This window comes from Cupressus sempervirens, chromosome 3 (assembly GCF_028749045.1).
Source record: "Cupressus sempervirens isolate cs-2001-9-10 chromosome 3, ASM2874904v1, whole genome shotgun sequence".
In the NCBI taxonomy this organism is placed as follows: Eukaryota; Viridiplantae; Streptophyta; class Pinopsida; order Cupressales; family Cupressaceae; genus Cupressus; species Cupressus sempervirens.
In genome coordinates, this window is record NC_143120.1 from 69,009,638 (window position 1) to 69,025,623 (window position 15,986).

Consider the following 15,986-nt stretch of genomic DNA (forward strand, 5'->3'; position numbering starts at 1 on the left):
CTTCCCAATGTCTACATAAGTATATGAATCACTGTTTTCATTGATTTGTGAGCACGGTCAAATGTTATGATCATTGCTCACTTAGTGATTGCCTATATAATGGTCATCCCAATTAATCCAAGAAATTTGTAGTGTTGTCTAGAATTTGTTGTTTCAACTTCTCATTATTGTCCCAATGGGTATTATTAAAAAAATATCACTTCGCCTCTTTCTTGATCCACATCTTCATAAGGTAGTGTACCATCCACTTAGTGTATCAACATAATGATATTTGATAAGTTTACTCAATTTCACAATATCATTTCTCTTTGTCATTCCTCGAGAGACTCTTTATGTTGTGTCTCAATTTAATCTCATGACAAATATCTCCTTATGTAATATTAATTTCATAACAAGAATATTTTTCTAGTATTAACTTCACAAAAATATTTCTCGTATTATTCAATTTTCATCTTATATTTTGGTGGGTATGTAATCAGGGAACAAATACTTTGTTGCTATATAAGATGGTATCCCCATAAGATACAAGGTGGAATTCTCTCTTCCTTTATAAATTATTATTCGTATTTTGTTCACATGCACAAATAATGCTCGATATATTCTATCCGATGGATGGGCAGAGGCATAGAAAAACAAAACAAAACACCAAAACACAATGTGTTGTAGCACAATAAAAATATATTGTGTTCCATTCACTGTGATTTTAAATGAATACATAGTGCCTTTTTATAGGTAAAGGTACAATATTCTAGAGAAATCTAACATTAGCCAACAAGACAATATCTACAAATTTTTGGAAAACACTGCAACCAACTCAGCCAACTCAAACTTTTAGAAAATACTTTAGCCGACAAAACCTAAACCTAATAATCTAGAAAGATCTAATGACGAACAATTAATTCTAAATAGAAATTACTATTTCTAATACCCCCCTCCCCCCCCCCCCCCCCCCCACAATTTCTACTATCTACATCATGAATATTTACAATTCCCAATGCTTCCCTCAAAATCTCAAATTATTCCTATGCTAAAGCCTTGGTGAAGATATCTGTAAGTTGCTCCTCTACTCTGCAATGTTGTAGAATAATTTCTCTATTATTAACCAGCTCTCTAATGAAGTGATACCTTGTGTTAATGTGCTTTGTCCTTTTGTGAAACACATGGTTCTTTGAAAGTGCAATAGCAAACTTGTTATCACAATAGATTGTAATAAGTTCATCTTGAGTTTGCATTAAGTCTTTCAAAATCCTTCGCATCCATATTGTTTGACATGTTGTTGTTGTTCCCACTACGTACGTTGCTTAGATGATGAGAGAGTTACTACAGGTTGCTTCTTTGATGCTCAGGCTACAACACCTGTCCTAAGATGAAATGCATATTCAAATGTGCTCCTTCTATCCTCAAGTATTCCCTGCAAGATCACTATTTGTATATCCAGTTAATTGAAAATCATCTGAAGTAGAATACAAAATGCCATGATTCATAGTTCCTGCAATATATCTCAAAAAAAAATTCTTGCCTGCCAATGTGAGTTCTTAAGTGATTCCATGAATCTAGAGATTAAACTCAATCCATACATAATATTTGGTCTAGTAGTAGTGAGATACATCAAATTGCCAACCAATCTTCTAAAAATAGTTGAGTCAAAAACCTTTCTCAATATCTTCTCTATTGAGTTTGGTGCCTACTACCACAAGTGTAGAAATTGGACTGCAATTTATCAATCTAAATATTGTCAAAATATCCTTTGCATATTTACTTTGGCAAGTGAAAATTCCTTTATCATTTTGAGTAACTTCAATGCCAAGAAAATATTTCATCAATCCTAGATCTATCATTTCAAATTCCTTTTTCATTGCTGATTTAAACATGTCAATAAATAAATTCCCTGTGAAGATCAAACCATCAACATATAAACAAACAATCAAAATTTGACCTTGTTCATTGATCTTGGTATATAATGTAGGTTCATCGATGCTTCTCTTGAATCCATTCTCCATCATGTATGAATCTATTCTGATGTACCAAGCTCTTGGAGCTTGCTTCAATCCATAGAGCGCCTTCTTCAACTTATAAACTTTGTCATGTCCTCTTTTTTCATATCCTAGTGGTTGTTGCACATAAACGACTTCTTCCAAATATCCATTCAAAAATGTTGTTTTGAGCTGCAATAGCTAATACTATTCTGACCGTATCAAGTCTTGCTACAAGTGCAAATGTCTCATTATAGTCAACGCCATATTCTTGTGAAAATCCCTTAGCAACTAACCTTGCCTTATATTTGTCTACATCTCCATTAGCTTTAAACTTAGTTTTATAAACCCATTTTACACCAATGCAATCTTTGCTCTTAGGCAAATCAACTAGTTCCCATGTATCATTTCTCTCAATTGATTATATTTCATCATTCATTGCACTAATCCAAAGTTCTTCCTTAATTGCATCTTCAAAATATATAGGATCTTGAGCAAATAAAGCAAAATTTAATTGTAAATCTATTTTACTTCCTTAATCATAAATCTCACTCAAACTTCTAGTTTTCTTGCTTGTAATCCTTGATCTCAATTGTGCAAGTATAGGGTTCGAATCATTACTTACATGTGAATTCAAAGATTCTCCATGTTCAACTTCATTTTCCAAATGATCTCCTTGTCGACTTCGTGGTGGGGTTCCTTCTTAATCACTTCGTTGATCCTCTTGATCTTCATGATCCTTTTTATCCTTCTCATCATATGGTATTGTTACAACACCTATAACATTTGCATCTATATTTCCATCATGAGATTCATCCTCTTTAAATACAACATCCACAATGACTTTTCTGGTGATAGGATTAAAAAACCTATATGCCTTAGATTGCTCATCATAACAAAAATACATTTCTCACTCTTATCATCTAATTTACTTCTAGTTTCTTTTGGAACATGTGCATATGCAAATATAACCAAATACTTTGAGATGAGAGACATTGTGAATCTTACCACTCCATGCTTGTTGTGGAACCATGTCCTTCACAATCTTTGTTGGACTCCTATTCAAAATATAGACAACACAAGAAACTGCCTCAGCCCAATACTCCTCATTAGGAAGATTATTACCTTTCAACATGCTCCTTGCCATCTCCATTATTCCCCTATTCTTTCTCTCTGCAACACCATTTTGTTGTGGTGTGTAACTAGTAGTAAATTGCTTTTTGATTCCATGATCCTTGCAATAATCTAAGAACTCATTTCACTTATACTCTCCTCCTCTATCAGATCTCAATACCTTGATAGTTAAACCATTTTTTTTCTCAACAAAAGCCTTGAATTCTTTAAATTTGCCAAAAGTTTCAAATTTTTATTTAAGAAAGTAAACCCATGTCTTTTTGTTGAAGTCATCAATAAATGTTAAGAAATAAATGCTCCCCTGAATGATGGTGTTTTCATTGAACAACATATATTTGAATGCACAATTTCTAAAGGTACCCTTGCTCTATATGACATCCCTTTTGGAAAACTCTCTCTATGGTGTTTGAACAAAATACAACTTTCACATGGACTTAATGATGTTTCAACTGGGGGTAAACCTCTTACCATTTCCTTTCTTTGCAATAAAGATAATCCTTTGAGATTTAGATGACCATACCTCAAGTGCCATATCCATGTTTGATCTTGATTTGTTGCCTTAAAACTTGCTACAATTTCATCTATCATATTGCTCTTCATCCGAAGTGGACACATTTTGTTATTTGTCATTTCTACCCTTGCAATCAACAAGTTACTAAGAGACATATCAAATACAACACAGATTTTTCTCAAAAATAACTCGATATCCTTTTTGACTAAGTTGCCCCACACTTATAAGATTATGTTTCAACCCAAGTACAAAGCATACATCAAAAATATATTTCTTAAAATGCTTTGTTATGACATTGATTGTACCTTTTCCACATACTTCCACTACCTTATTGTTTCCCACCTTCACTTCTAATTTAATTGATCTATCCAAGCTTTCAAAAAAATCTTTGTTTCCTATCATATGATTGTTGCAACCACTCTCTAGAAACAAAAAAATCATTTGAACTCTCTTGGGCTACATTGCAAGTAATGATCAAAGTCTCAAAACTACTCTCAAAAAAATTTGCATTTTGCTTACTCATATCAACTTGTTTCTTTCTACACTCATTTGAAAAATGTTCAAACTTCTTGCAATAATAACATTGAATTTTATCATACCTCTGTTATGTGTGGCTATTATTGCATCCCCTTAAGCTGAAGTATTGATTTCTCCTTCCACCCGAATCTGGACTCTTTCCTTCTTCCTTTTGAAAATTATATCTACCTCTTCCTCTTCCTCTAAATCCAGAATTTCCTCTTCCTCTGCCTCTACCAAATGTCAGTTGTGTTTTGAATGCATTCTTTAGTGAATTACCATTACGCTTGTTCAACTTGTCTTCATGATTATACAAGGATCCAAACACCTCCTCTATAGACAATGTTGTTAAATCCTTAGAGTCTTCAATTGCAACCACAATATTATCAAATTTAGGAGGCAAACTTCTTAAAATCTTGTCTACAACCTTCTGATCAGTAAGCACATCACCATTCATCCTTACTTGATTAACCACATTCATAACACAATTTGAAAATTGCTCTACATAATCAAAATCCTTCATTTGTAAATTTTCAAATTCTTTTCTAAGTGCTTGCATTTTAATAATCTTTACCTTACTTGTACCTTGATATGCAGTCTCAAGAATGTCCCGAGCTTGCTTGGTTGTAATAGCCGGCTTAATTTTTCCCAAAACCAAGTCATCAAGCACTTGTCCAATAATTTGCAAAACTTTTTTACTCTTCTGCCTATTTTCATCAAGCTTTTTCTTTTAATTAGCATTTAAAGTAGACTCATCTACAAGTTTAGCATAACCATTTAAGATTATATCTAATAACTCATAGGAATCAAATATAAGCTTCATTCTAAAAGCCCAATCATCATAATTCTTTCCATAAAACATTGGAATTGAAGCTTGAAAACTCCTTGAAGCCATGTCTGATAGAAACTCATTAACAAAATTCATAGATATAACAAATCCTAAAAAGGGCAATAAGAAACTTATGGAGCTCACAATATCATTCTATCCCCTTTCTCTGCTACAATCCTCCTTATGCACAATCCTTCAAACTCCTCTTCTTAACCTTGCTCTAACACCAATTTGATAGATGGGCAGAGGCATAGAAAAACAAAACAAAACACCAAAACACAATGTGTTGTAGCATAATAAAAATATATTGTATTCCATTCACCGTGATTCCAAATGAATACATAGTGTCTTTTTATAAGCAAGTGTACAATATTCTAGAGAAATCTAGCATTAGCCAACAAGACACAATATCTACAAATTTTTAGAAAATACTACAGCCAACTCAGCCAACTCAAACTTTTGCAAAATACTTTAGCCAACAAAACCTAAACCTAATAACCTAGAAACATCTAACGATTAATTCCAAGTAGAAATTACTATTTCTAATACTAATTGACCATGACATACACCAAAACTTGGAATTATCATATAGGAATTGTTTTTCCTTTCTTCTCACCTTAAACCGATGCTAGTTTGGGACTTCACATTTGATTTATTGGCTATATCGCTCCCGATGACCCCCACTAATGAGTCTGCAATCTCTTAATTGTCTCAACTGCACTTTCATGAGATTTACCTATGATCTCCCTTCCATTATTAGATTTTTGTCTTCGCTTAGGGCCTGTTTGGTTGCTCGAATACAATCAAAATAGGAATAGAAAATTAGAATTCGTTTTTAATTCTCTGTTTGTTGCGCCAAATTGGATTTGGGAATAGTAATACATATTCTCATTTTGCCCCAAAATGAGCATTTGCCCATTCTCCAAAATACTTGTAATTAGAATTGCTATTCCCATTCTCATTTTGAATTTTTCTTATTTGAAAATGTTTTTAGATCTGAATCATTTTGACTTGTTCTCAAGGTCTTCCATTGCCCAATTTCAAACTGATGATATTGAAAAAAAATATTTTCTAAAATCTGTTGATCAAACCAAAGTAATCATTTGAGCTCGAATAAACTATTTTTCATTCCAAAGAGCCATCGTGAATGGATGAATAATTGAGAGGCTTTGCAAATTGGAAACCAGCCAACGACGTAGAGAAAATCGCAAGCAGAAAAATAATATTTCTGGACAAAATCATGGGTGGCAAGGGTTTCGAACTGCTAAACTTTGGAGAATATATTATAGAAATTGGCCCTCCAATTTGGCCCACAATCAGAAATTAGAGATTATTCGTTGTTGGATTGCAGCTCAAGAAGGCTGAGATGATCAAGGCGGCCAAGTGGGTCAATGTGTCCTCATAAATTTTAATTGCTCTGTGAAACAAAGAAAACTCTATCATTTTTGCAGGTTATTTCCTGCAATTTGTGGTTCAAAACCTTCTTGAATTCCAATTTGTAATTTCTCTGATCAAACAGAGAATTCAAATTCTTATTCTATAATAACAATTCTAGAATAGCAATTCTCAATTATCTATTCCTATGCCCGCAACCAAATGGCCCTTACTCTCATGTGATTCCTCCACGATGGCGGTATTGTGTATCGGTTTGAATTGTACTGTCTCGATCCTCTTCGATGTGGTTTCACGTCAGCCTATAAGTAATTGATGCCAATTCCCGTCCTAGTTACTGATGATCAGTGATTCAATCATTCCATCGTTAACACTATTTCATCCCCAGCTCTCCATATTTCCCTTTGTTTCACATATCCTTGCTCTTAGTCACAGTTATTAGTCATATATGCTATTGCTTGTGTTGACTGCCAAGTCATTCATAGCATAGAAGATTCACACAAATTGTCCATTTTCGGTCCATGGTCTCGATATTTTGTGTTGTCTTCCGACTTCGTAGATCATACAGTTCTATCTTTGAAATGAAATGGTTCCTTACAGGCTTACACCAATACAACTCTAATATTTTACACAAATTTGTACTCCATTTTGCACACGATGAACGACCAATAGGTACAGGAACAGACGGCCATATGTTGCCCTAGGGTCGTAGCGGATCCCAGCAGCTCTGTATATGAGTGTATCAAATCTCTTTTGACCATCAAAATCCAGCGTCTAACGACCAACTAAAGTAGCATAGTGTTGATCTTCATGTAGTTTTTGAAACGCGGAAGAATACACATGCATATAGTGTAGACCAGGATATTCAACGCCATCACCATACCCGTAGTTTTCAAATGGGTTAAGGAAAGTAGTGTAGATCTCTGCCACCACCATACCTAGAAAGGTTCCAGTTGGCATCCATGACAATGCTTTCACCATCCTGTGAAATACATCTTCCTTTCATATTTTACACACATCGACATTTTATGACTTAAATATTTTGTTATTTACTGTCTATAGCTTAGGCAATAACTCAGGTCGATAGATTATCAAACCCATTCAATCTATGCTAATGTTTGAATTTTCCACAAACTTACTTTGTTCTGGCAGATTTACTGTTGATTGGTTATACAGTAAATCACTCCTTATAATAATTCTGGACCGTGTAATAATTATATCAATCGATTCCCTTCTTACTATAATGTGTCATCACCTTTCAAGTTTCGTAGATGGCGTTACACACATATGGGTTATTTCAACTTGCTTTCCCTTCCCATTTCTATTAGGCGATTATCCTCAATATAGGGGACAATACTTTTTAAAAAATTCTTTCGTTCAATATCACACGATTCTTACCATTTATTATTTTGCTAACTCTTCGTGTGTGATCTACTGCGATCCTTGATTATTTTGGAAAAAATTATCAGACTGATCAATGGTGATTTCCTTCTCCATGAAGTACTTCAATTTGTGATTCGGTTTGATATTTTTAATGATGCTTTTCTACATTTGCAACCTAGCTAATATCATGTTGAAGTTTTTTAGAATTGTTTTCTGCAAATGTTATAACATTGTCATTTTTATTGATGCGTTCCAAATGAAGATTTTTAAGACTTATAAATATGAGAGTAGACATGTCCTATGGACAGACTACACACACTAAGGAGAAAATTAAACTTGGAAAACATAAATCAACTTTGACTATTTAACGCACTTAGTGCCTGATGTTTAAACTGTCCAGAGACATGTCTTTATGGTTAATCATCATTACAGAATAATAATATAAATAACTATATATATATATATATTTGTCTAAATGATGATTTACCATCAACAATGTATCAAATTAATCCAACTAAAGCTACAAACTTAACAATAATAAGGAAAACTTAACACTAATAAGAAAAAGAAGATGAACAAGGCAAAAATGTAGGCCAAAAAAAAGGAAAAAGAGAAGCAGCAAAAAAGAGGAAAATAAAAAGAAAGAAAGAATAAAAGAATAAAATGTACTACAAGAAACAAAACAAGAAGCAAAAATTGGATCAATGCAGTGGGAGTCTATATCTCTATTGACATAACTAATGCACCTCTTTTAGGTGCAAATGCTAGTTAATATAAAAATAATAATAATGCTTAAATTATAAATTATAAATGAAGAGGGCACAATCCAAATTAATTCTTTGAGACATATGATGTCTTAAGATCAAGTAGTTATTCGAAATCTGTATATTCATAATGGGTTAATGAAAGATAAGAATAGGCTCAAAATCAGATACTTACATTAATACTAAGTAGATATACATAATCATCAATAGGTTAACTTGCAAACATATCGAAATGGATAGTTTGGTGGGATAAGACGATAGAGACCCAACCTTACCCAAAATTTCACCAGTTCCAAGCACAATGAGGGTATGATCTAAATGAATACTTTGGGATTTATGGACTGGGAATAAAAGAATCAGAAGTTTATGTTTATAAAAATATATAATCATTGATTGATACTCCTACGGAAGGTGATACATATATAATTACAAGAAACCCTCTTTAAATACAAAACTACGTAGCAATGACATTTAAATTTCACCATTACACATAGTAACACCTAGAAACCAACAACAGACATAATCCTTAATTTGTGTTGTTCAAGCATCCACACACAGTCATCTTTCAAGGTTGAAAAACTTTTAATTCATAAAATAGTTAAATTCTTTGCGACTGTTGTTGAAATGTTATATGTAAAGTGTTTAGATGAATTAAGAGAATCGTTGCCTTGCATCAATAACAACTGTTACAATTGCTTTTGCATATGGGATTTACCATAGCTAGGCGTAAAAGGGTCCTCAGAAGATGATAACTTTGTCACAAATCATAAACATACAAAGCTACAGTGAGGCTTGGAAGAGTGCGATGGGATTACTCTGTTCTGAGCTTCAATCCAAAAATATTACTATATAAAATTAAAGGCATGTTAAAAATGAATAGAAAGTGAAAATGGGTCGACAAATTGGAGGCATTTTGATTAAGAAACCATGATTTAGACTTTTGTTGGCATTTAATTAACGAACACATGTTAAATTGGCTTTCTAAAACCTAAGGAAGGAAGCTTAAGCCACATCAAGAAAATGACAAATTCTAAATCTCTTTGAGGTACAATATTAGAGTTAGGATCTCCTAGAACTGTAACCCTGTAACAGTCTAGCACAAGAAGCAAATAGCTGTGAACCATGATTAAGATACAACATCTTCAAACTAATGGAGATTGAATTTCGTAGATCTATATCACATAGAATCAAAACTTGTGCGCTATAAATGAATTCAGAAAGCACTTTAAAATTAACAGTCCTAGTTAATAAAAGTCCTAGTTAATCTGGCAGGCCAGTTTCTTTTTGTCTGACAAAAGGCCAGAGCCTATACGATATACAATTTATATTAAAATAAATAGTTTTTACAAAGGCATGGAAGCCTGAATCAGAGAAGAGGAACTGAAAAGAGTATTAAGCTTGCAGACTAAAATAACCCTCAATACATGATACCTAAAGACCTGTAGAAACTTATAATAATAAAAAACATTGTCTCCAATATATGCAGAATATACGTTAGTGAATCTTGGAGAAAAATGAACAAAATAACCATTTTAATAAGCCATGTTATCAATATGTCGCCTTGCCAAAGATTCCGCAAGGTGCATTCCCTTATCACTGGACTGAGATGGTTCTGCACAAGGAAACAGAGGAGGAGAGGCCAAGTATTCATGTTGAATCAAAGAGAATAATGTGCTGACCTGAGCACGAACCCTAGCAGCAACCAACTTGTTTTTAAGATGTGCAAGTGTGTGTGTGTGACATAGCAGAAGTCCCATGACCGTAAGTGCCCTCTGGCCATGGGGAGAACAGATAATGACATGGAAGTTGTATGTGTTATAGTCCATGTTATGCAGGAGGCAGTGATGGCAAACTCTATGCTTTCTGTCATTGCCGGATACTGATTCCATGGAACTTGTATTTGAAGGACGAAGATACAATTATGCATGCAAAAACAACCCCAACACGTTGCAGATCATTATAAGATGTAATGGACTTGCAGTATGTATTAATCCACATGAAATGAGATGGACATCACAGCAAGGCTCGGCACACGTGGAGGTGTGTCATCAAAGGAAAAATCAGAAAATTGGAAAGTAAAGATAGTGGGAGATATTCCAGGATCGAAACACTATAGTTTGCATTTTGGAAGGTACTTTGAAGTGACTGAAAAGCTATGGCCTTAAATAGTATGTCAGTGGAGGCGGATAATAATTAATCTTCAACCATTATTTCTCTGCATGCTGATGTTGGGTCATGGATTGTGATGTGAAATATTGATGGTAAAAAAATTGCAAAATTGTTTCTCAAATAAACACTGTCTTATCCTACTAGACCTAAAACCTCAGGACTGACACCAAAAAAGATGGTTTAAAATCTTCCAAAGCACGTAAGTTAGAAATTCTTATGGTGAACAAAGGTCTAATACTTTGACGATGATATATACTCACAAATATTTTGGTCAGGGTATAGAAATAAATCTTCTGTTTGCTTTTCCAATCTGGCCAATATTATTTATCGGTTACTGTTGGTTCAATCTCATTTGGTGGTTAACTCTTTACCAGTCAGACAACTCTCAACTTTCTATGAGAGATATCGTATAGAAGAAAGACACTATCTACTTTGCATCTTTACAAAGTAAGCTATAAACGTTACTGTATATTTCTATGATTTACCATTCAGAATACTGAAGCCCACTTCGATTTCATGTCAAGTTATACATTTCTATGCTACACTCCATTGCATACATTTTACATATTTCTAGCACTTCCAAACCACTGAAGCCCAATTAGATTCCAAGTACAGCTCTAAATTTGAGTGTTCAAACTTTCAGTCACACGTACATTTCTCTAGTGGTTTCAGATTACTTTTAAGTCCTATAAGAGCTAGGAACACCATATTCTGCTGAGCCTTCATTGGCGAAGTGTTACTAAACCGTAAAAGCTATTTTGTCAGTTTTGATTGAGGATTCGATTCAGCAATTTGCTGATTCATATTTCCCAGGTTTGTCCAGCTGGGTTCATCAGTACACAGTATGTATGAATCATAAAAAAATATAAAAAATAGCCATAGTTTAAACTTTAAACCAAACAAAATACAGAAAATGTATGATAATTGATAATTCAATGTCATCAGCTGCTTGATTTGAAGAATGACCTGCATCTGTAACATCCCCACCTGCTGCCTTTCATTGACAGAAGATTTTTATGTTTCATTGTACATGTTCAGATGGGGCTCACCAAGGATTCCACCCCAGGCCTGTGCTTTCAGCCAAGTACAAGATTGTACAATTTATACAGAAAATGGAATCCAATTCCTTTATATGCTTCCAGAGATGAGTTCTCATTAACCAATATTGTGTCTAGTCAAGCAGTGGCCCCAATTACTTTACTTTTGCCTTTGTCACTAGATTTGGCCAGAACCACAGCTAAGCCTAGGTCACTTATGAATCCCGGTCCACATCCAGCCTCAGTTGAGCCAGAATTTTCCCTGGGCTAGTAGTTCCAGCCCAGGTATATTCTGATAGCTGAACCCAAGCTGGAGCCAGATGACGACTATACCTGAACTGAACTAGTTGACAGGGCAAAAATAAAGGTAGTTTAGGTCATGGTTGAAAACTCATACTCGTAACTAAATGCCAAGGGTCAAAAACATGAGAAACAGTTGGTAACTACTCGGCAAGTTAAAATTGCTTATATTTAATTTAAAATGGCTTTTTTACGAAATACATAAACCAGATGGATCTATTCACTCAATAAATGAGTAAACAAAAGAAACAAGCCAAGTCTAGATATATTTGAAAACAAATAGGGTACACAATGGCATATCCTCATGTGGACCACTAATGGCTAGTAGCCTAATAATCTGAAGCAAAATTAAAATAGTAAATTGTCTTTGTAAACCTACAAGTAAATACAAGTACAACATCAAAATAGTCTACAACTTCCTTTTCCCCTTTCCAAAAGCTTAAGTAAAATCTACGAGGGATAAGAGGTCTAGTCTTCGAAGAAGTCTGTGTTTGTGCCTCATCCCTCTGCACAACAAGCTGACTCGATCTCCATCCTGAATGTAGACAGTGTTGGCTCTGGCAAGGAATCCTCCTTATCAATCCTCAACCTCTACATCCTCCTCAATATCATCCAATCCCACTGCAAATCGACCCCCCTCCATAACCTACCTCTTCAAATCATAGATCTCATCCCTTATAAACAATGAGGGTTGCTCTTGTAATGTCCAATCACATTAAGGATCTGTCATCCAAACCAAGTGGACAAGCTGGTGTTTCCCCTACCTCCCTTATGCATAACCAAAGGTTATATTGCACAAAGACAAAGGTCATCGAGATATTTCTACACTACCCTGTGAATCTGATTTTGCTCCACAAACCTCTTCAAATTTGCTAAAAATTGATCTAAAACCTTGCAAAACACCTTTCTAAACCTTGAAAGGTTTTTTCAGCTCAGACAACAGAATAGTAAAATACAAGTCACGATGAGCTTTTGTTTTGACAAAAAAATAATGCCCCTGTACTACCGACAGATTCAAAGTCTGTCATGAAAAAAATAATAAGAATTATAAATCATAACAAATAAACAATTAAGAAGGGTTTGGATCTCCGAGACAAAGCATGTGATTTACGACTGCCTGCTCTGAGAGACCATCCGCTTCTTACAATAAGGACCTCTGAGATCACCCAACCATTTATTGGCATACACCACGGAAAAAATATGAAGAAGCTATAGCTTTCTCTAAGTAACAAGCATCTAATAAATACAATAAAAAGGTACAAAGATAAACTACAGGGCAAACTGCCTTTGATGCTCCAGACAAACAATAATTTCTGAACATTCCCAAAACAATTAAAACAAAGAAGTAACATGACCCCAAGACTCTAACCTCCAGGACTACCATTTGAAGCCTCCAAACTTTCCAACATCAACTTGCATTGCTCATTCAACAATCCCAATCCATCAGAAAACAACCTTACCTCCTGAATCCTGATCCTGCGCCATTTCTGCTGCAATTCACGGGCTTCAGCAGCATCGAGGCATGGAAATTCCTCCACAGAGTTTACAGAATCCACAAGCTCCTTCATTCTTTTCAGCACAACAGGAATTACACAGACACCCTTTTGCGCCTTTCCTGAGGATTGCGAATTTTCTACAGCGGCAGGAGCAGGGGTAGAAGCAGTGGCAGGAGCAGAAGCAGGAGCAGGGCTTACTGTTTGGTACCTTCTCTGTGCACTTACAATGTCATTACTCGAACGACGTCCCATATTTTCTCTTGTACTTTGCGTTGGACTTTGAAGCCACGCGTCTTCATCTTCCTCCTCCTTAACAGGCTCCCTAGGGTATCTAGGGTTTCTAACTTCCACTCCTCTGCAAGTGTTGTCATTCTCCCACAGCCGCTTCCAGATAGCGAAAAGTGCTGGCTCATGAGGAGCCTTGTAAGAAAAAATCTCTTCAGAAATGTTCTGCTTCTTCAGCCTGGACCTTATAGACAAAAACCTAGTCTTCATTCCTCTCATCTTATCATAGAGCTGCTTGGAACTTACCGCGCAATTCAGCGCTTCTTTGGCTCGCTGGTAAAACGCCGCTATGTTGACATCGCCTTCCGGTGAAGTACATTCCAACAGAACCCTCGCCAGGCAAATCTCTTCCTCCCCGGACCATTTCTTCGCGGAATCAGCCCCTCTCTCAGTCACTTTGTCCTGCACGCTTGTCTTGGCGCGTTTCGATCTGCGGACCGAGCTTTGGGTAGCAATTTCACTCGACATATTAATGGGCGTGTAAGCTTCCTTTGGGTACGTTTGCGCCAGCAACTCTTCTAAGTCAATGGCAGCAGAGCTGCCAACACTTTTCTCCTCCATTGCGAGCCCTCTCTTTGGAGGAAGAGATCGTAGCGGAGTTCTCTTACCATTTTCATCACATTTGAACTCGGACGAATCTGAGTTGTTGGTCTTTACGTTTTTATCCTCCTCAGAGGCCGCAGGAGGCGTTTTCGAAAGGGTTTCGAGACTCATCTTTCAGAATTCCAAGAAAATTTAAATCCCAATTACCACGATTTCCCTTTTCAGAAAAACATACTGGATTGGCAATCCTGCTATCCAGAAAACAGAATACGTTAATGGACAAGTGGTTGGGTTCGAACCCAACACCTTCTCTTCGAAAATTGTGACCACCTCACCGCGTTATAGAAATACCCTGCAACTTTTTTAATCCCCCAAAAGTGAAAATATTGACGACGAAAGGAAAAACGCCAACAAGGGTACGGACACAAATAGGTTCACCTCGTGCGGTTCGTACAATTGATTAATTCATTTGTTACGCGTGTTAATCGTGCAGGCCAAAAGGTTTCGTTTACCCGGTACCGCGGGGTACGGATGCCCTAAATGGCTGCGACGTTTTTAGGTGAGAAGCGGCATATTTTGTTGGCCCGCTTAGGGAAGGAGAGGGGCCATGGAGTTGATCTAACCTAACAAGAGTTATTTCTGGTCCCTTCTCCCTCGTGGTGTTAATGGCTAGTTAATGCAATCGACTCTCTTTTATGGGTGGGGGGCTCACCTTGTGGAGATGATGTTGACAATGATTACAATGTTAGTGGGTGATGATATTGATGATTATTATTATTATTATGTTTATTTTGTTGTTCATGATTAAAGAGGAAGATGACATTTTGTATTAAAACTAAATGTTGGGTCTTTCTTGTTAGTTTTGTCTATTTTTAGGTGGAGATTATAGTTTTCAATTGCTTCTTCACAATTAATTTACATCTTGTTGATTATCATGCACATTCTCATGTTTTCCATTTAACTTATGGTCCTCTGAAAATCTGTCATTAAATAAAATTGCGTCTTTTTATTTCTAATTTTTTGATTGGCTCTATTGTTTTTTCCCAGTACTCTATTTAATAAATTTTTGACAAGAAGAAATAAAGATTTTAAAACATCTTTCAAGAGGCTTGTTTCCTTCCACATGTAGGAGGATTTTCCTTTCCAGGTGTTAACATTGGGTGCATGTCATGGAAATAGCTGTATGAAAATAGGCTATGTTTCTATTATTTTATGCCACGATACTTCATTAGATGTCTCTTCAAGTATAAGCTACCTTAAGTGTGTTAGCAAAGTATGTTAACCTGGCCTATATTCATAATCTAGTTAATCTGTCACTATTTTATTTATATTGATCAACACAGTCTTTTGTTCCAAGTTGAATATGCAACAAAATTTACAACTTCCTCTGTAAGCTTTAACGGAGATTAGGCTTTTATCTCTGGATTTCAACAAAAAGGAAGGTTTCTTTTTTAATTATACATTTCATCAATACTATCGTTAACAGATTTTGCACCATCGATACTTCAAATCTAGCAAACAATGTACCAATTTTGTTTAATACCGAGTAATATGTCAAATCCTTTTGCATAAAAAAACCAAAAAAATCACCAATTATTAATTTTCTTCCTATTTTATTTGCAGATTAGTGCACCCAGGAAGATCGGAGAAACAC

At 35.4% G+C, this 15,986-nt stretch overlaps 1 protein-coding gene across 1 annotated transcript; it reads right to left on the reverse strand.

Moving 5' to 3' along the window:
* Positions 1–13,008: 13,008 nt before the first annotated feature.
* LOC149564829 (uncharacterized) lies at positions 13,009–14,721 on the reverse strand. Its single transcript, XM_089818403.1, has one exon. It carries the CDS (start codon positions 14,501–14,503, stop codon positions 13,373–13,375), a length of 1,131 nt encoding a protein of 376 aa, XP_089674529.1. The 5' UTR covers positions 14,504–14,721; the 3' UTR covers positions 13,009–13,372.
* Positions 14,722–15,986: the final 1,265 nt, after the last annotated feature.